This window comes from Brienomyrus brachyistius, unplaced genomic scaffold (assembly GCF_023856365.1).
Source record: "Brienomyrus brachyistius isolate T26 unplaced genomic scaffold, BBRACH_0.4 scaffold103, whole genome shotgun sequence".
NCBI classification, from domain to species: Eukaryota; Metazoa; Chordata; class Actinopteri; order Osteoglossiformes; family Mormyridae; genus Brienomyrus; species Brienomyrus brachyistius.
In genome coordinates this window covers 204820-225626 of record NW_026042378.1, presented here as the reverse complement: position 1 = coordinate 225626, position 20807 = coordinate 204820, and the positions used below count along the sequence as shown (strand labels likewise).

Below are 20807 nucleotides of genomic sequence, written 5' to 3'. Positions count from 1 at the left end.
CTACACAGAGCATGACAATTTCGTCCCAGGGCACCTCCCAGAAAGTGGGCTCCTTGTCCGGCCCCCCACCTCGGCCCACACAGTCCTGACGCAGCCTCTCCAAAAGGTTCTCCAACTGGGACATAAGGAGTGGCTGGCTGTGGCGGGACCATGGGATTTGAGATACGTACTGGAAGATGGAGGCAACCAGCTGGCTCCAAGGAGCTGGGTGGGGGGAGCGGTGGCAGCAGCAGAAATTTAAGGAAACAGACTAAGAAGCAGCCACTTAGCAAGAAGTCCGAATTCCGAATCTGAGGCATGGACATACCCCCCACGGCTGGCAGCGGCCAGTCGGGCAGCCGCAGGCTCAGGACTGCCCCCTGGAGCCACTCCAGGTGCTCAGCCGAGTTCCAGAGCAGATGTGGTAGGCAGTCACCACCCCCTGGCACCGAGAACTCTGCCACGGGCCAGGTGAGGCCAGCCAGACTCGGGGACGACACAAGGCCAGCCAAGAAAGCCAGGACAGTGTTGTAGAGGCCGATGACGGGTGCAGGGCCCTGGGAGGGCAGTCCCGCCATGTCACGGTCCCTCCGATCATGGTGAAGCCTACCAGCAAACTCGCGGCAGAGCCCGGCCTCCACAACCTGCACCAACGTCTGCGAGACGAGCCGGGCTGGTGCCGTGGAGCGGGCAGCGAGCCACCTGACGGCATGGCGGATCTGCGGGGAGACGGGGGTGATGGTCAATGGGATGGTTCAATCTTACCGAGGCCAGCGACAACATGCACACTCACCTGCTCGGATCCTTGGGGTTCGTTCGTGGTCTCGGGGATATGGACGAACATGTACTCTGAAATCAAACCTTCCTCAATGAGTGTCTGAAGCATCAGGTCTTACAGGGAAAGGAAACCGACGGTCAGACAGGAGGAACAAACCAACTGTATTAGCTCTGCATACGTAAACATAGCCTCAAGAGAAATGCTATAAGTAAAGTAAGCGAATCCCACGCGACACCTGTTGTCATAGACACGGTTAGTGTCACACCTTCCTCTAGCCGTTCATCGCTGGCCCTGTGCCCAGCCTGCCCTGGGACCACCACCACCAGAGGAAGGGCCTGTGGCCAGGCATTAGCCTGCTGGATCTGCCGGAGCTGCAGCAGGGCGGATAACAGGAAGATGTCCCCGTCTTCCTCATCAGCCCCGGGACTGACTGCCGAGGGCAGCAGCATCAGCAGGGCGCCCATGCCCATCAGCCCCTTCCGCTTCTCCAATGCCAACTGGCCTTCCTCGCTGAGGGGCCCGCGGGCCACCTGACCCACAGTGAGAAACATGGCCTCACTTCCTGCACTTGCACCCTTCGCAAACATCTGTGTTACCACAGGACCTGCTAATATCACATAGTGCCAGACTATGCTAGGCTATGTTAAGCTATGCTAGACTAACATTAATGACAGAACATGCAACACAGGGGCATGAAGCCTGTCGATATTCATCGGCAAGTTCCCCCCTATCTGCCACACCTTCACACACACGTGCACTGTGTGCATGCGCTCCCCCACGCTCCGCAGGCCGCTGCTGATGCTCAAGGTTTGCATGTGTCCGTTGGGGACCATCTCCCTGTGTTCTTGCTTCTCCGAGTTACCGAATTTGGACTCCAGCCATTCTGTCAAAATCCTGCATCAGAGATGGGAGGGGGGCACAAATGTAAGCTCCAGGACCTCTAAACCCAACTAACACCCAATCCCTCCCCGAACGACACCCAGTTCCCCCACTTACTGGTTAGCAACACTGGCATCTCTTTCATGATCACTTGGCAACAAGAGGGCTGCCTTCCAGAAGATTGTGTCAGATGGGTTCGAGACGCTTGCTGCCACCAGACTGAGCAGGTCCAGTGGCCCCCACACAGATTCGCTGAAGTGGATGGAGATGTAGATGAGCACATGGAGAGTGATGGATGGCTAACAGCTACTCTACAGTAGCACCATACCTCAGGAGCTGCTGGTAGAACAAGTGAACCTTCATCTGATGCTCGGTTTCCCTTCGCATCTTCGCCAACCTGCAGAAGGCAGCAGAGTGTCAGCATCGGTACACTTAACACTATAGCAAATCAATGGCCAGCAAAATAAACGGACAGGACGGAAGTCATTTTGGGAAGTACTGTCTAATTCAGCAGAGGTGCCCCGATCCAATATTCAAGATACCTAATCAGACGGATCGGACATCGGCCACATGTGACCGATCCATGTTCAATAATTATTTAGTTATTGCCAGTCTATTTCTTCTTATACTGAGTGGTACAATCAAATCGCACAACAGCTTTCCCCCCTTTTTTATTTTTTGTGGCATTCAAGCTGAACGTTAACGCTTCCTCGGTTTTTTGACACTCAGTGTGTGTGAGTGCAGTGACTTCCCCTGCTATGACGTCATGTGCATGTCCTTTGTAGTGGAAGGATCAGGTGATGGTAGCAAATGCAACTTGCATGCTTGCGAAGCAAACTAACATGTCTAAAACCTGGAAGAATTTTATGCTTGAAACAACCAGTAGCACAGCGATTTGCGATCTTTGTAAAAACAAAGTAACATTCAGTGGAAAATCCCACTAATAGTGCACTCAATTAAGGCAATGCAAGTAATATGAAAAAAAGCGATGGTTTGGAAGCCAGCTTGGGCTGTTTTGCGCACTCGCTATAGCTTGATACACGAGGTGCTGCTATCACAGTGAAAAGTGACGCATGCCACTTGGGTGTACTTGTGAAGATATTCAAACAACTGCAAAATGTCTCAAAAATGCTCAATACAAGATGCACAAAAGAGGTGGAACAGTATCTTATGTATGTTTCTTGTGGGCTAATTAAAACTTCTTTTCCATTTGTATTTACTAGCTTGGAAAAAAAAAAAAGAGCTTTGGTCCTGGATCATACTCATAATCAGCCAATACCTTATGTTCAGGTATCAAGATTATATTGGCACTGAAAAAGTGGGATCGGTGCACCTCTATTATGAATATTATGTCAGCATTATTATGCTGTGAGAGAGATGTACCTGGTGCAGGAAACAGAGAGGTCCCCAGCGTGCCCCAGGTTGACCACGCCCCGGGCCAGCCTGTCCAGGCAGGGTGAGGGGGGGGCACTGGGGGCCAAGGCCTGCAGCCTGAAGCGGGGGTCCACACAGCCAGGGGCAGCAGGAAAATCACGCATCTGTCGCTTCAGCTGCCTGCGCACGGCCACCACATCACGCCACCTGCAACACATGCACAGGGTGAAGCCCGGTTGTCGGCGAGCATGTGGGCAAAATATCTGATCCCCTTACCACTGCCCCTTACCTTTTGATGAACCTGCGTATACTCAGAAGCTCTGCTTCCAGGACGTCTTGGGCCAGCAGGGTGAGCTCACCACACAGCGTCTCCTCCAGCAGTACCTCACACACGTCTTGTGAGCTGCGAGCCACACATTCTGCCTGCTCTTCTTGGGCACGCCTGGCACGAAGGGGCATGCGTTCAGCCTATATACAGTTATCTGAACACTCTCTATGACCTCTGATCCCCCTTGGCTCACCAGTACCTGATCTCTGTTGAGGCAGTCTCCACGATGCAGTCGCGCAGCACCTCCTGTGTGATCTCGGCACACAGTGTCTTGCTGAGCCGGGCCAGGAGCTCCTCGTGTTCCTGCTTTCTCCTGACAGAGACAGGCCCATCAGATGGCACATCCCCTCAAAATGCACCCACCCCTCCTCCCCAGCCCAGACAGGTGAGGCCTACCTGGCTTCCTCCATCCTGCGCTTCTCCTCAGCGATATGCTCCCTCTCTGCCTGGATCTCGGCAGCAGAAACCTCCCGCAGCATCTGCTCCACCACCTCACTCAGCACTGCCTCCACCTGGCCGTTGCACATGCTGCAACAACCCATCCACATCACCAAACTGGTGTTGGTTGAGTGTGACAACCCTCTAGAGGCCACTGCTCCCTATCTGGCTCACGCTCCTACCTGAGTGCAGCAGAGATGTACTCGGCTCCGGTGGCAGCCACGTCAGCCACCTCGGCCTGCACTACCTCCTCCAGCATGGCCTCTACCTCCGTGGCGATGTCCTGCAAGGGGGGGGGGGGTTATTTGTCATTACTATGGCAATACCAACACACTGCTACTGGGTTGACACGCAGCAATGAGCAATCTATCACCTGCTCTGTGTAAACGGGCTCCGGTGGGGGAGGCGTAGGTGGGGCGACTGGTGGTGCCTCCGACGGAGATGCCCCAAGTGCTCCACTCTCCTCTCTACCAGGGAGGCCAGCTGACTCCGCTGGGTCGCTCGGCATCTTGGATCGGTGCTGGAGGGCCCGCGCATCCAGCTCAATGGGGGGCCTCTGAGGGGAGGCTGCTACAGCGTGGGCAGGAAAAATGACAAAATTACAATCAGAGGCCAGAAGGTGGACGAAGCGTAACAGTTAGCGGAAGGTGGAGTGCAGACGCACCAGCCCTGGGCACACTGCCTGCCTCCGCTGGCTGCCCATCCCCACGGTACTTGTTGCGGCTGTCAAAGCTGTTGACGGGTGTGTGTTGGGGTGGGTTGGGCAGTGGCGCGCCGTTGACCACTTGGCCCACCAGCACCTCCCGCTTCCTTGCGATGGCCACAGAGCGCTTTGGACGTGGCTGGATCTCAGGCTCCTGGTACGCTGTCCGGCTTAGCTCCACCATGCTAGGGGGAGGGCAGAGCTTCAATAAAATATACCACCCATCATAGATTAGCACCCCCATCAGAGATAAGCCACCCTGCCCCCAACACAAAAGGGACAACGAAGCACAGCCCAGCCTTACCCGGCATCGACCGCGAGCCCATACTGCAGCGCGAGGTCCGAAGCCTCGCCGGCATTCTGGAACATGAGCATCCGGACCAGGTCTTCGACCGGGAATGTGGTGGAACCACGGGAGCTGTAGGCCACATTCAGGGCCCGCAGAGCCTCACGGCGCACCTGTAGGGGGCACCAGAGCGGTCCAGGTAAGTGAGGTATTGGGGCTGATGAGGATGTAGGGAGCGGAGCAACGGCTCCCCCACCTGGTCGAAGTAGCGGTGCAAGATGCAACCAGCCAGATACGAGGCCACCTTGACCAGCTTGAAGAACCTCACGAAGTTGTTGCTGTTGACAGCGGCAAAGGCCTGGACGGCAAACTTCACCTCCGGAGAGTTTCGGAGCTCCGCCCGGAATTGCTGCACCTCCCTGCAGGTAGGGAGGGAATGAAATGTCAGCTGGAGAGGTGCCACGGTGACACGGGACACCGACTGCCGGCCAGCCACCCACCGGAGGATGTCTCCATCATTGAGCTTCAGGAGCACGCTGTACTGCCGAAACTCTGCCTCATGAGGGCAGTAGATGTTCTTGCTGGCCAGGTCCTGGTACACCTCCTTGAGGCTCTGCAGGCATTTGGTCAGGTTTTCATTGTTGATCTTAGCATCAAAGGACATCATGGGCTCCTGGCACAGGTGGTGTGCGCAGTGGATGTGGAAGCGGGCGCACTTTTCAATAAGGGACACCGTAAGCGGGTCGCACAGGTGCTGCTGAGTGATATCCTGCAGATGGCCCAGAAAAAGGATCAGGACGAGGCCCGCAGGGCACAGGAATAATGAGACACGGACTAATGTTGCTCACCTTCCGGATACCTCGTGTGCGGTTCCACACAAAGTCATACCAGTCACGGTAGTTGTCCTCACCCTGGTCCATGACCTGGGTAACCAGGTAGTTCATGGTCATGTTCAGCACAGTAAGGGGCCGCAGTTCATGGGGGAGGGGCTCCTCCTGGTCAGCAGAGGACCTGCTGTACTCCTTAATGGCAGCAGTGTGGTCCACCTGCGTGGGGTGCAGAGGGTGATTTGCAGCCTGTGGTCTGTCAATTCATGGCGGGGAGGGGGAAGCATTAGGAAAGAGGGGCAGGGGTGGTGATACCTTCTCCGTGTTGGGGATGACCTCAAAAGAGCTCAGTTGGTTCCGGGTCTCCCTCATGTAACGCTCCTTCTCCGGACACATGTCAGGACACGTACCCACAAACACCTTGGACAGATCCAGGTCGGTCCTCTTGGGCCGAGCTGTGCCAGAGGAGACCGTGTCAGCTGGCGATTCACTTTGGGGTGGGAGGGGGGGGTGGCTCAGCAACGTGACCCTAGGGGGACCTACCCTGTCGCAGGATCTTGTCCCGCTGCTCTAGCAGACGATACTTCTCCTCTGCGGTTTCAGCTACCTGGCCAATCAGGTGGAAGAGGGGAGAGGGGAGGCTGCTGGCTAGATGTTCGGATTCGAGGCCGTCTGGGCTGGGCTCCATCTGCGGCTCACTCTCAAACTGCAGGGCCTTTGTCGCCAGGGGTTTCTTGGCTGGTGACCTGAGAGGGACAGACCAAAGGCTGAAGAGCTTCTAAAAGCTGGCAAAACCTGGGCTCCTTTGAACACCTGGCCAGTAGGGGGCATAGCAGCCAAAGAACTCAGTTTGACTTTAATGTCACGAATCCGAGCCTGAGGTAAAGAGTTTCATTACCAGATGACCTAACATAACTCAAGCTGCTTGGAAAAAAAACAAACAAAATGTATACATAATAAAAAACCAGAGTGATCCAGATTTTTATTTTTTTTTAAAGAACTTGCATTGGGTTTCAAAAAGGTGATTTTCTTCCCTAACTTAATTTAATAAAGACCCGGCCATCTTATTGTAAAATTGAGTTATTTACTCTTACGGTAAGAGAATGATTTAAAGACAAGATTACCCTCTGGATAGGGATGAGCTGGAGGACCAGCCGGAGGTGGATTTGGAGAGGGCTTTGCAGACAGGGGCTGACTCAAAGCCTCCTGCCTGGCTCTGAGGATCAGGGTCATCTGGAGGCCTTTGGCCCTTCTCTCCTGGACCTAAGAGACACACAGAACCAGTTCATCGAAACAGCTGACATGGGAATGAAAGGCTGCAACGAGTCACAAAGACCCCGCCCTGGCCTTGGCTCGATGCACAGATAGAGAGCACCGTAATAGTCACTCACTCTGCTTCTTCCTCTGCCAGAAGATGGTGAGCTAATGCCTGCGCAGCAGTTTGCCCTTCTTCTTGGCTTTGGCAGCAGAAGCCTGAAAGATACCAAAAGTCAGTGAGGAAAGCCCGGGAGATCATGGACGAGAGCACAGCCTAATGAGTACAGCGACCAAGCCCCCCCCCAAAGGTGTGCAAAGCCATTGCTCACATGGTCGTGGAAGTGCACTATGGCCAGGTTCTTCTGGGGCCTGCAGAAGATCCGCTGCACACGTCCGAACTGGCGGAAATGTTCCCCCAGGATGTCCTTGCTGTTAAGACTGGCTGGAATGTTCTTGCATTGGAGCACCATGGCTTCGGAGGGTGACATCCCCCCCAGGCTGTCTGTGCTGTCCAGGCGGCGGGCACGTCTCACTGTTGATGCTGCCTCAGTTTCGGGATCTGTGGCAAGTGTCACAGAGTTCAGTTTTTCAGACTATACTTGGCTTCGAACCCAATGTGCTTCTTCCTGGGAGTACTCACCCAACTCCTCCGCCCTCTCAAGGACCTCCCGGGTTGGGGCCTGTGACCTTGGCGGCGTTGAGGGTGAGTGGCTGGTGGTCGGTGCCATCGAACCCTGGTGCTCCGCCTCCCCCCAGTCTGGCTGTGGCTCCTCACTCCTCTTCGGCTCTCGCCGGGTCTGTAGGGCCGGTGTCTTCAGGATGCTGGTCAAGGCACTGCGAAAGATGCTGCTGACAGGCCCCCGGCCCCGGACCAGGGGCCTCTTGGGAGGGTGCCTGGGGGCGGAGTCAGCACCAACTTGGGGCTCCTCTGATAAATGCTCCACCATCTCCTCCTTCCGCTTGGTACCCTTAGCCGCTGCCTCCCCTGCATTCTCCCCCTCACCGCCCCCCCCCACGGACCTCACCAGACACAACCCCAGCGTCAGTCTTGGGTTTTAGCGGACCAAAGCTGACAGCACCAAACAGTGGCCGGGGCTCATGGAGGCTAGAGGCAGAGTACCTGGAGACAGAGGCGGCCTGGGAGGTCCCCCCACCCAGGCCACTGCCAGCACCAACGGAGGGTGCTGCTGGTTTCGAGAAGCTGAACTCCTGGGTGGTGCTGGGATGTGCATCTTTGGTGGGGAGGATGCTGCTGGATGCTGCTGGACACTGCGATGGGCTGTGAGAAGCTAAAACCTAATGCTCCAGAAAGGAACTGCCAGAGGCAGCAGGAGCAGGCCCACTGCTGTCCATACTGGTAGCGGTGGTGCTGGATGGGCTGGAACGAAGGCAGAGGTCTGGGGAAAAGCCGAGTTCTGGTTAAAGACAGAGCTCTGACCGACCCCGGCCGGCTGCCCGAAGGAGGGCGGCGGGCCGAACCTGGTGTCGCTCTGTACAAACGACGGGGTCTGACTCCCAGAACCGGGCATGCCGAAGGTCGGGGCCTGTCCAGACGCCGTCCCGCCAGGCTGCCCGAAAAGGGATCCGGTCTGGCCGAAGGCAGACGATGTACTGAAGAGCGAGGTCTGGCCGGTGCCCTGGCCGAGGGCAGGCGGCTGCACGAAAGGGGCGTTCTGCTGGCCGAAGGAAAAGAGCCCCGAGGTCGGGGCGCGCGGAGACTGAAACGCTCCGCCTTGTGTTCTGCCGAAAAGCCCAGACGGATTCATTGTGTAAAAAGCCCAAAAATACGGCCTTCAAAAGTCGAAACAGAGTTCTTACAGCGCGGTAGATTTCGGCGTCCTTCGGCCTGGGAGATTATATCCGCGCCTGTGTCACATCTGCGGAAATATACAAACTGGCAGCTCCCCTGGCCTGGTCACTGCGGACACTGCGCTCCTTCTGCTACAAAAATGGGCACAGAAACAGTCTCAACTGATGAGCACAGGGTACTTGGGGTCTTAAAATGTGAGCAACTGTGTAGGCACAGGGTCAATACCAGGGCAAGTGCAGGTGGGGCAGCCATCTTTGGGGAGGGCACTACGATCTCCGGTACAGACAGTAACGAAGAAGGCAAGAAAAGTGGTGAGGAGGAAGAGGAAGGGCCCAGGGACTCGACGTCAAGCCAGGTACGCAGCTGGTCCTCGAACCTGCAGATCCAAGTCAAACAGGAAATGGCTCAATGTTTATGCCACAACTCACATGAGAGAGTACACGTGTGTAGCATGTCTGTTCTCTGTCAGACCTGCGGCTCTGTTCTTTCTCCTCCTCAATGCGAGCCAGGAGGTCCTGGGGGCTGGAGGCAGCATCCAAAACAGGGGCAACACCGGATCCGGACTCAGGGTCCTCAACCATGCTGTGAAACAGCTTCTGTTGAAGACGTGGCCTGGCCAGTCGAGGATGAGGCCACATGCTCTGGTGACACCTGCAATGGCAGAGACTTTGGATAAGAAGCCAGTATTGTACACCACTCTTGGGGATATGAGCAAGACTGGAAGCTGATGGCTTTCCCTCTTCTTCCATTTAATAGTAAATAATATTCATTAAATCTGCAGGTCACTGTTAACAGTCTATCTGGAATGTGTTAGATTTACATGGCTGGCTGGCTCTTACCCTGCCTTCCCCTGCTGCTTGTCCCTGTGCGTCTGCTTTACGGCATCCACCCAGCAGGACGGCGGTATGAAGCCCTGCAGCCCATCGCTCAGGAAATACACCGAGATTTCTCCGTCGTCACTGATGACATCTGAAGATGGTGGGATAGGTTCACACCTGCATGGCATCCCCAGTAGGCCCCCCCAAACGTCAGACCCACCCCACCCCCCTCACCTTCACTCACGGGGCACCCAGGAGGGTTCCAGTCCCGGAGTTGGTGCTCTACACAGAGCATGACAATTTCGTCCCAGGGCACCTCCCAGAAAGTGGGCTCCTTGTCCGGCCCCCCACCTCGGCCCACACAGTCCTGACGCAGCCTCTCCAAAAGGTTCTCCAACTGGGACATAAGGAGTGGCTGGCTGTGGCGGGACCATGGGATTTGAGATACGTACTGGAAGATGGAGGCAACCAGCTGGCTCCAAGGAGCTGGGTGGGGGGAGCGGTGGCAGCAGCAGAAATTTAAGGAAACAGACTAAGAAGCAGCCACTTAGCAAGAAGTCCGAATTCCGAATCTGAGGCATGGACATACCCCCCACGGCTGGCAGCGGCCAGTCGGGCAGCCGCAGGCTCAGGACTGCCCCCTGGAGCCACTCCAGGTGCTCAGCCGAGTTCCAGAGCAGATGTGGTAGGCAGTCACCACCCCCTGGCACCGAGAACTCTGCCACGGGCCAGGTGAGGCCAGCCAGACTCGGGGACGACACAAGGCCAGCCAAGAAAGCCAGGACAGTGTTGTAGAGGCCGATGACGGGTGCAGGGCCCTGGGATGGCAGTCCCGCCATGTCACGGTCCCTCCGATCATGGTGAAGCCTACCAGCAAACTCGCGGCAGAGCCCGGCCTCCACAACCTGCACCAACGTCTGCGAGACGAGCCGGGCTGGTGCCGTGGAGCGGGCAGCGAGCCACCTGACGGCATGGCGGATCTGCGGGGAGACGGGGGTGATGGTCAATGGGATGGTTCAATCTTACCGAGGCCAGCGACAACATGCACACTCACCTGCTCGGATCCTTGGGGTTCGTTCGTGGTCTCGGGGATATGGACGAACATGTACTCTGAAATCAAACCTTCCTCAATGAGTGTCTGAAGCATCAGGTCTTACAGGGAAAGGAAACCGACGGTCAGACAGGAGGAACAAACCAACTGTATTAGCTCTGCATACGTAAACATAGCCTCAAGAGAAATGCTATAAGTAAAGTAAGCGAATCCCACGCGACACCTGTTGTCATAGACACGGTTAGTGTCACACCTTCCTCTAGCCGTTCATCGCTGGCCCTGTGCCCAGCCTGCCCTGGGACCACCACCACCAGAGGAAGGGCCTGTGGCCAGGCATTAGCCTGCTGGATCTGCCGGAGCTGCAGCAGGGCGGATAACAGGAAGATGTCCCCGTCTTCCTCATCAGCCCCGGGACTGACTGCCGAGGGCAGCAGCATCAGCAGGGCGCCCATGCCCATCAGCCCCTTCCGCTTCTCCAATGCCAACTGGCCTTCCTCGCTGAGGGGCCCGCGGGCCACCTGACCCACAGTGAGAAACATGGCCTCACTTCCTGCACTTGCACCCTTCGCAAACATCTGTGTTACCACAGGACCTGCTAATATCACATAGTGCCAGACTATGCTAGGCTATGTTAAGCTATGCTAGACTAACATTAATGACAGAACATGCAACACAGGGGCATGAAGCCTGTCGATATTCATCGGCAAGTTCCCCCCTATCTGCCACACCTTCACACACACGTGCACTGTGTGCATGCGCTCCCCCACGCTCCGCAGGCCGCTGCTGATGCTCAAGGTTTGCATGTGTCCGTTGGGGACCATCTCCCTGTGTTCTTGCTTCTCCGAGTTACCGAATTTGGACTCCAGCCATTCTGTCAAAATCCTGCATCAGAGATGGGAGGGGGGCACAAATGTAAGCTCCAGGACCTCTAAACCCAACTAACACCCAATCCCTCCCCGAACGACACCCAGTTCCCCCACTTACTGGTTAGCAACACTGGCATCTCTTTCATGATCACTTGGCAACAAGAGGGCTGCCTTCCAGAAGATTGTGTCAGATGGGTTCGAGACGCTTGCTGCCACCAGACTGAGCAGGTCCAGTGGCCCCCACACAGATTCGCTGAAGTGGATGGAGATGTAGATGAGCACATGGAGAGTGATGGATGGCTAACAGCTACTCTACAGTAGCACCATACCTCAGGAGCTGCTGGTAGAACAAGTGAACCTTCATCTGATGCTCGGTTTCCCTTCGCATCTTCGCCAACCTGCAGAAGGCAGCAGAGTGTCAGCATCGGTACACTTAACACTATAGCAAATCAATGGCCAGCAAAATAAACGGACAGGACGGAAGTCATTTTGGGAAGTACTGTCTAATTCAGCAGAGGTGCCCCGATCCAATATTCAAGATACCTAATCAGACGGATCGGACATCGGCCACATGTGACCGATCCATGTTCAATAATTATTTAGTTATTGCCAGTCTATTTCTTCTTATACTGAGTGGTACAATCAAATCGCACAACAGCTTTCCCCCCTTTTTTATTTTTTGTGGCATTCAAGCTGAACGTTAACGCTTCCTCGGTTTTTTGACACTCAGTGTGTGTGAGTGCAGTGACTTCCCCTGCTATGACGTCATGTGCATGTCCTTTGTAGTGGAAGGATCAGGTGATGGTAGCAAATGCAACTTGCATGCTTGCGAAGCAAACTAACATGTCTAAAACCTGGAAGAATTTTATGCTTGAAACAACCAGTAGCACAGCGATTTGCGATCTTTGTAAAAACAAAGTAACATTCAGTGGAAAATCCCACTAATAGTGCACTCAATTAAGGCAATGCAAGTAATATGAAAAAAAGCGATGGTTTGGAAGCCAGCTTGGGCTGTTTTGCGCACTCGCTATAGCTTGATACACGAGGTGCTGCTATCACAGTGAAAAGTGACGCATGCCACTTGGGTGTACTTGTGAAGATATTCAAACAACTGCAAAATGTCTCAAAAATGCTCAATACAAGATGCACAAAAGAGGTGGAACAGTATCTTATGTATGTTTCTTGTGGGCTAATTAAAACTTCTTTTCCATTTGTATTTACTAGCTTGGAAAAAAAAAAAAGAGCTTTGGTCCTGGATCATACTCATAATCAGCCAATACCTTATGTTCAGGTATCAAGATTATATTGGCACTGAAAAAGTGGGATCGGTGCACCTCTATTATGAATATTATGTCAGCATTATTATGCTGTGAGAGAGATGTACCTGGTGCAGGAAACAGAGAGGTCCCCAGCGTGCCCCAGGTTGACCACGCCCCGGGCCAGCCTGTCCAGGCAGGGTGAGGGGGGGGCACTGGGGGCCAAGGCCTGCAGCCTGAAGCGGGGGTCCACACAGCCAGGGGCAGCAGGAAAATCACGCATCTGTCGCTTCAGCTGCCTGCGCACGGCCACCACATCACGCCACCTGCAACACATGCACAGGGTGAAGCCCGGTTGTCGGCGAGCATGTGGGCAAAATATCTGATCCCCTTACCACTGCCCCTTACCTTTTGATGAACCTGCGTATACTCAGAAGCTCTGCTTCCAGGACGTCTTGGGCCAGCAGGGTGAGCTCACCACACAGCGTCTCCTCCAGCAGTACCTCACACACGTCTTGTGAGCTGCGAGCCACACATTCTGCCTGCTCTTCTTGGGCACGCCTGGCACGAAGGGGCATGCGTTCAGCCTATATACAGTTATCTGAACACTCTCTATGACCTCTGATCCCCCTTGGCTCACCAGTACCTGATCTCTGTTGAGGCAGTCTCCACGATGCAGTCGCGCAGCACCTCCTGTGTGATCTCGGCACACAGTGTCTTGCTGAGCCGGGCCAGGAGCTCCTCGTGTTCCTGCTTTCTCCTGACAGAGACAGGCCCATCAGATGGCACATCCCCTCAAAATGCACCCACCCCTCCTCCCCAGCCCAGACAGGTGAGGCCTACCTGGCTTCCTCCATCCTGCGCTTCTCCTCAGCGATATGCTCCCTCTCTGCCTGGATCTCGGCAGCAGAAACCTCCCGCAGCATCTGCTCCACCACCTCACTCAGCACTGCCTCCACCTGGCCGTTGCACATGCTGCAACAACCCATCCACATCACCAAACTGGTGTTGGTTGAGTGTGACAACCCTCTAGAGGCCACTGCTCCCTATCTGGCTCACGCTCCTACCTGAGTGCAGCAGAGATGTACTCGGCTCCGGTGGCAGCCACGTCAGCCACCTCGGCCTGCACTACCTCCTCCAGCATGGCCTCTACCTCCGTGGCGATGTCCTGCAAGGGGGGGGGGGTTATTTGTCATTACTATGGCAATACCAACACACTGCTACTGGGTTGACACGCAGCAATGAGCAATCTATCACCTGCTCTGTGTAAACGGGCTCCGGTGGGGGAGGCGTAGGTGGGGCGACTGGTGGTGCCTCCGACGGAGATGCCCCAAGTGCTCCACTCTCCTCTCTACCAGGGAGGCCAGCTGACTCCGCTGGGTCGCTCGGCATCTTGGATCGGTGCTGGAGGGCCCGCGCATCCAGCTCAATGGGGGGCCTCTGAGGGGAGGCTGCTACAGCGTGGGCAGGAAAAATGACAAAATTACAATCAGAGGCCAGAAGGTGGACGAAGCGTAACAGTTAGCGGAAGGTGGAGTGCAGACGCACCAGCCCTGGGCACACTGCCTGCCTCCGCTGGCTGCCCATCCCCACGGTACTTGTTGCGGCTGTCAAAGCTGTTGACGGGTGTGTGTTGGGGTGGGTTGGGCAGTGGCGCGCCGTTGACCACTTGGCCCACCAGCACCTCCCGCTTCCTTGCGATGGCCACAGAGCGCTTTGGACGTGGCTGGATCTCAGGCTCCTGGTACGCTGTCCGGCTTAGCTCCACCATGCTAGGGGGAGGGCAGAGCTTCAATAAAATATACCACCCATCATAGATTAGCACCCCCATCAGAGATAAGCCACCCTGCCCCCAACACAAAAGGGACAACGAAGCACAGCCCAGCCTTACCCGGCATCGACCGCGAGCCCATACTGCAGCGCGAGGTCCGAAGCCTCGCCGGCATTCTGGAACATGAGCATCCGGACCAGGTCTTCGACCGGGAATGTGGTGGAACCACGGGAGCTGTAGGCCACATTCAGGGCCCGCAGAGCCTCACGGCGCACCTGTAGGGGGCACCAGAGCGGTCCAGGTAAGTGAGGTATTGGGGCTGATGAGGATGTAGGGAGCGGAGCAACGGCTCCCCCACCTGGTCGAAGTAGCGGTGCAAGATGCAACCAGCCAGATACGAGGCCACCTTGACCAGCTTGAAGAACCTCACGAAGTTGTTGCTGTTGACAGCGGCAAAGGCCTGGACGGCAAACTTCACCTCCGGAGAGTTTCGGAGCTCCGCCCGGAATTGCTGCACCTCCCTGCAGGTAGGGAGGGAATGAAATGTCAGCTGGAGAGGTGCCACGGTGACACGGGACACCGACTGCCGGCCAGCCACCCACCGGAGGATGTCTCCATCATTGAGCTTCAGGAGCACGCTGTACTGCCGAAACTCTGCCTCATGAGGGCAGTAGATGTTCTTGCTGGCCAGGTCCTGGTACACCTCCTTGAGGCTCTGCAGGCATTTGGTCAGGTTTTCATTGTTGATCTTAGCATCAAAGGACATCATGGGCTCCTGGCACAGGTGGTGTGCGCAGTGGATGTGGAAGCGGGCGCACTTTTCAATAAGGGACACCGTAAGCGGGTCGCACAGGTGCTGCTGAGTGATATCCTGCAGATGGCCCAGAAAAAGGATCAGGACGAGGCCCGCAGGGCACAGGAATAATGAGACACGGACTAATGTTGCTCACCTTCCGGATACCTCGTGTGCGGTTCCACACAAAGTCATACCAGTCACGGTAGTTGTCCTCACCCTGGTCCATGACCTGGGTAACCAGGTAGTTCATGGTCATGTTCAGCACAGTAAGGGGCCGCAGTTCATGGGGGAGGGGCTCCTCCTGGTCAGCAGAGGACCTGCTGTACTCCTTAATGGCAGCAGTGTGGTCCACCTGCGTGGGGTGCAGAGGGTGATTTGCAGCCTGTGGTCTGTCAATTCATGGCGGGGAGGGGGAAGCATTAGGAAAGAGGGGCAGGGGTGGTGATACCTTCTCCGTGTTGGGGATGACCTCAAAAGAGCTCAGTTGGTTCCGGGTCTCCCTCATGTAACGCTCCTTCTCCGGACACATGTCAGGACACGTACCCACAAACACCTTGGACAGATCCAGGTCGGTCCTCTTGGGCCGAGCTGTGCCAGAGGAGACCGTGTCAGCTGGCGATTCACTTTGGGGTGGGAGGGGGGGGTGGCTCAGCAACGTGACCCTAGGGGGACCTACCCTGTCGCAGGATCTTGTCCCGCTGCTCTAGCAGACGATACTTCTCCTCTGCGGTTTCAGCTACCTGGCCAATCAGGTGGAAGAGGGGAGAGGGGAGGCTGCTGGCTAGATGTTCGGATTCGAGGCCGTCTGGGCTGGGCTCCATCTGCGGCTCACTCTCAAACTGCAGGGCCTTTGTCGCCAGGGGTTTCTTGGCTGGTGACCTGAGAGGGACAGACCAAAGGCTGAAGAGCTTCTAAAAGCTGGCAAAACCTGGGCTCCTTTGAACACCTGGCCAGTAGGGGGCATAGCAGCCAAAGAACTCAGTTTGACTTTAATGTCACGAATCCGAGCCTGAGGTAAAGAGTTTCATTACCAGATGACCTAACATAACTCAAGCTGCTTGGAAAAAAAACAAACAAAATGTATACATAATAAAAAACCAGAGTGATCCAGATTTTTATTTTTTTTTAAAGAACTTGCATTGGGTTTCAAAAAGGTGATTTTCTTCCCTAACTTAATTTAATAAAGACCCGGCCATCTTATTGTAAAATTGAGTTATTTACTCTTACGGTAAGAGAATGATTTAAAGACAAGATTACCCTCTGGATAGGGATGAGCTGGAGGACCAGCCGGAGGTGGATTTGGAGAGGGCTTTGCAGACAGGGGCTGACTCAAAGCCTCCTGCCTGGCTCTGAGGATCAGGGTCATCTGGAGGCCTTTGGCCCTTCTCTCCTGGACCTAAGAGACACACAGAACCAGTTCATCGAAACAGCTGACATGGGAATGAAAGGCTGCAACGAGTCACAAAGACCCCGCCCTGGCCTTGGCTCGATGCACAGATAGAGAGCACCGTAATAGTCACTCACTCTGCTTCTTCCTCTGCCAGAAGATGGTGAGCTAATGCCTGCGCAGCAGTTTGCCCTTCTTCTTGGCTTTGGCAGCAGAAGCCTGAAAGATACCAAAAGTCAGTGAGGAAAGCCCGGGAGATCATGGACGAGAGCACAGCCTAATGAGTACAGCGACCAAGCCCCCCCCCAAAGGTGTGCAAAGCCATTGCTCACATGGTCGTGGAAGTGCACTATGGCCAGGTTCTTCTGGGGCCTGCAGAAGATCCGCTGCACACGTCCGAACTGGCGGAAATGTTCCCCCAGGATGTCCTTGCTGTTAAGACTGGCTGGAATGTTCTTGCATTGGAGCACCATGGCTTCGGAGGGTGACATCCCCCCCAGGCTGTCTGTGCTGTCCAGGCGGCGGGCACGTCTCACTGTTGATGCTGCCTCAGTTTCGGGATCTGTGGCAAGTGTCACAGAGTTCAGTTTTTCAGACTATACTTGGCTTCGAACCCAATGTGCTTCTTCCTGGGAGTACTCACCCAACTCCTCCGCCCTCTCAAGGACCTCCCGGGTTGGGGCCTGTGACCTTGGCGGCGTTGAGGGTGAGTGGCTGGTGGTCGGTGCCATCGAACCCTGGTGCTCCGCCTCCCCCCAGTCTGGCTGTGGCTCCTCACTCCTCTTCGGCTCTCGCCGGGTCTGTAGGGCCGGTGTCTTCAGGATGCTGGTCAAGGCACTGCGAAAGATGCTGCTGACAGGCCCCCGGCCCCGGACCAGGGGCCTCTTGGGAGGGTGCCTGGGGGCGGAGTCAGCACCAACTTGGGGCTCCTCTGATAAATGCTCCACCATCTCCTCCTTCCGCTTGGTACCCTTAGCCGCTGCCTCCCCTGCATTCTCCCCCTCACCGCCCCCCCCCACGGACCTCACCAGACACAACCCCAGCGTCAGTCTTGGGTTTTAGCGGACCAAAGCTGACAGCACCAAACAGTGGCCGGGGCTCATGGAGGCTAGAGGCAGAGTACCTGGAGACAGAGGCGGCCTGGGAGGTCCCCCCACCCAGGCCACTGCCAGCACCAACGGAGGGTGCTGCTGGTTTCGAGAAGCTGAACTCCTGGGTGGTGCTGGGATGTGCATCTTTGGTGGGGAGGATGCTGCTGGATGCTGCTGGACACTGCGATGGGCTGTGAGAAGCTAAAACCTAATGCTCCAGAAAGGAACTGCCAGAGGCAGCAGGAGCAGGCCCACTGCTGTCAATACTGGTAGCGGTGGTGCTGGATGGGCTGGAACGAAGGCAGAGGTCTGGGGAAAAGCCGAGTTCTGGTTAAAGACAGAGCTCTGACCGACCCCGGCCGGCTGCCCGAAGGAGGGCGGCGGGCCGAACCTGGTGTCGCTCTGTACAAACGACGGGGTCTGACTCCCAGAACCGGGCATGCCGAAGGTCGGGGCCTGTCCAGACGCCGTCCCGCCAGGCTGCCCGAAAAGGGATCCGGTCTGGCCGAAGGCAGACGATGTACTGAAGAACGAGGTCTGGCCGGTGCCCTGGCCGAGGGCAGGCGGCTGCACGAAAGGGGCGTTCTGCTGGCCGAAGGAAAAGAGCCCCGAGGTCGGGGCGCGCGGAGACTGAAACGCTCCGCCTTGTGTTCTGCCGAAAAGCCCAGACGGATTCATTGTGTAAAAAGCCCAAAAATACGGCCTTCAAAAGTCGAAACAGAGTTCTTACAGCGCGGTAGATTTCGGCGTCCTTCGGCCTGGGAGATTATATCCGCGCCTGTGTCACATCTGCGGAAATATACAAACTGGCAGCTCCCCTGGCCTGGTCACTGCGGACACTGCGCTCCTTCTGCTACAAAAATGGGCACAGAAACAGTCTCAACTGATGAGCACAGGGTACTTGGGGTCTTAAAATGTGAGCAACTGTGTAGGCACAGGGTCAATACCAGGGCAAGTGCAGGTGGGGCAGCCATCTTTGGGGAGGGCACTACGATCTCCGGTACAGACAGTAACGAAGAAGGCAAGAAAAGTGGTGAGGAGGAAGAGGAAGGGCCCAGGGACTCGACGTCAAGCCAGGTACGCAGCTGGTCCTCGAACCTGCAGATCCAAGTCAAACAGGAAATGGCTCAATGTTTATGCCACAACTCACATGAGAGAGTACACGTGTGTAGCATGTCTGTTCTCTGTCAGACCTGCGGCTCTGTTCTTTCTCCTCCTCAATGCGAGCCAGGAGGTCCTGGGGGCTGGAGGCAGCATCCAAAACAGGGGCAACACCGGATCCGGACTCAGGGTCCTCAACCATGCTGTGAAACAGCTTCTGTTGAAGACGTGGCCTGGCCAGTCGAGGATGAGGCCACATGCTCTGGTGACACCTGCAATGGCAGAGACTTTGGATAAGAAGCCAGTATTGTACACCACTCTTGGGGATATGAGCAAGACTGGAAGCTGATGGCTTTCCCTCTTCTTCCATTTAATAGTAAATAATATTCATTAAATCTGCAGGTCACTGTTAACAGTCTATCTGGAATGTGTTAGATTTACATGGCTGGCTGGCTCTTACCCTGCCTTCCCCTGCTGCTTGTCCCTGTGCGTCTGCTTTACGGCATCCACCCAGCAGGACGGCGGTATGAAGCCCTGCAGCCCATCGCTCAGGAAATACACCGAGATTTCTCCGTCGTCACTGATGACATCTGAAGATGGTGGGATAGGTTCACACCTGCATGGCATCCCCAGTAGGCCCCCCCAAACGTCAGACCCACCCCACCCCCCTCACCTTCACTCACGGGGCACCCAGGAGGGTTCCAGTCCCGGAGTTGGTGCTCTACACAGAGCATGACAATTTCGTCCCAGGGCACCTCCCAGAAAGTGGGCTCCTTGTCCGGCCCCCCACCTCGGCCCACACAGTCCTGACGCAGCCTCTCCAAAAGGTTCTCCAACTGGGACATAAGGAGTGGCTGGCTGTGGCGGGACCATGGGATTTGAGATACGTACTGGAAGATGGAGGCAACCAGCTGGCTCCAAGGAGCTGGGTGGGGGGAGCGGTGGCAGCAGCAGAAATTTAAGGAAACAGACTAAGAAGCAGCCACTTAGCAAGAAGTCCGAATTCCGAATCTGAGGCATGGACATACCCCCCACGGCTGGCAGCGGCCAGTCGGGCAGCCGCAGGCTCAGGACTGCCCCCTGGAGCCACTCCAGGTGCTCAGCCGAGTTCCAGAGCAGATGTGGTAGGCAGTCACCACCCCCTGGCACCAAGAACTCTGCCACGGGCCAGGAGAGGCCAGCCAGACTCGGGGACGACACAAGGCCAGCCAAGAAAGCCAGGACAGTGTTGTAGAGGCCGATGACGGGTGCAGGGCCCTGGGAGGGCAGTCCCGCCATGTCACGGTCCCTCCGATCACGGTGAAGCCTACCAGCAAACTCGCGGCAGAGCCCGGCCTCCACAACCTGCACCAACGTCTGCGAGACGAGCCGGGCTGGTGCCGTGGAGCGGGCAGCGAGCCACCTGACGGCATGGCGGATCTGCGGGGAGACGGGGGTGATGGTCAATGGGATGGTTCAATCTTACCGAGGCCAGCGACAACATGCACACTCACCTGCTCGGATCCTTGGGGTTCGTTCGTGGTCTCGGGGATATGGACGAACATGTACTCTGAAATCAAACCTTCCTCAATGAGTGTCTGAAGCATCAGGTCTTACAGGGAAAGGAAACCGATGGTCAGACAGGAGGAACAAACCAACTGTATTAGCTCTGCATACGTAAACATAGCCTCAAGAGAAATGCTATAAGTAAAGTAAGCGAATCCCACGCGACACCTGTTGTCATAGACACGGTTAGTGTCACACCTTCCTCTAGCCGTTCATCGCTGGCCCTGTGCCCAGCCTGCCCTGGGACCACCACCACCAGAGGAAGGGCCTGTGGCCAGGCATTAGCCTGCTGGATCTGCCGGAGTTGCAGCAGGGCGGATAACAGGAAGATGTCCCCGTCTTCCTCATCAGCCCCGGGACTGACTGCCGAGGGCAGCAGCATCAGCAGGGCGCCCATGCCCATCAGCCCCTTCCGCTTCTCCAATGCCAACTGGCCTTCCTCGCTGAGGGGCCCGCGGGCCACCTG

At 56.0% G+C, this 20807-nt stretch overlaps 2 protein-coding genes across 2 annotated transcripts; both read right to left on the bottom strand.

The window, feature by feature from the left end:
* Window positions 1–1972: 1972 nt before the first annotated feature.
* LOC125727572 (germinal-center associated nuclear protein-like) lies at window positions 1973–15771 on the bottom strand (the record flags this gene model as incomplete). Its single annotated transcript, XM_049004394.1, has 13 exons — window positions 15666–15771; window positions 15372–15569; window positions 5266–5534; window positions 5022–5184; window positions 4784–4938; window positions 4441–4664; window positions 4150–4346; window positions 3959–4059; window positions 3735–3866; window positions 3538–3651; window positions 3300–3452; window positions 3020–3217; window positions 1973–2033 (listed from the first exon to the last, which is right to left on the bottom strand). Coding segments are annotated over exons 1-13 (2046 nt in total), but the record flags the coding sequence as incomplete, so codon positions are not given.
* Window positions 15772–15959: 188 nt separating this feature from the next.
* LOC125727577 (germinal-center associated nuclear protein-like) lies at window positions 15960–17514 on the bottom strand. The gene is made up of 5 exons (XM_049004401.1): window positions 17248–17514; window positions 16937–17166; window positions 16742–16823; window positions 16475–16613; window positions 15960–16096 (listed from the first exon to the last, which is right to left on the bottom strand). Exons 1-3 carry the CDS (start codon window positions 17333–17335, stop codon window positions 16773–16775), a joined length of 369 nt encoding a protein of 122 aa, XP_048860358.1. The 5' UTR covers window positions 17336–17514; the 3' UTR covers window positions 15960–16096; window positions 16475–16613; window positions 16742–16772.
* Window positions 17515–20807: the final 3293 nt, after the last annotated feature.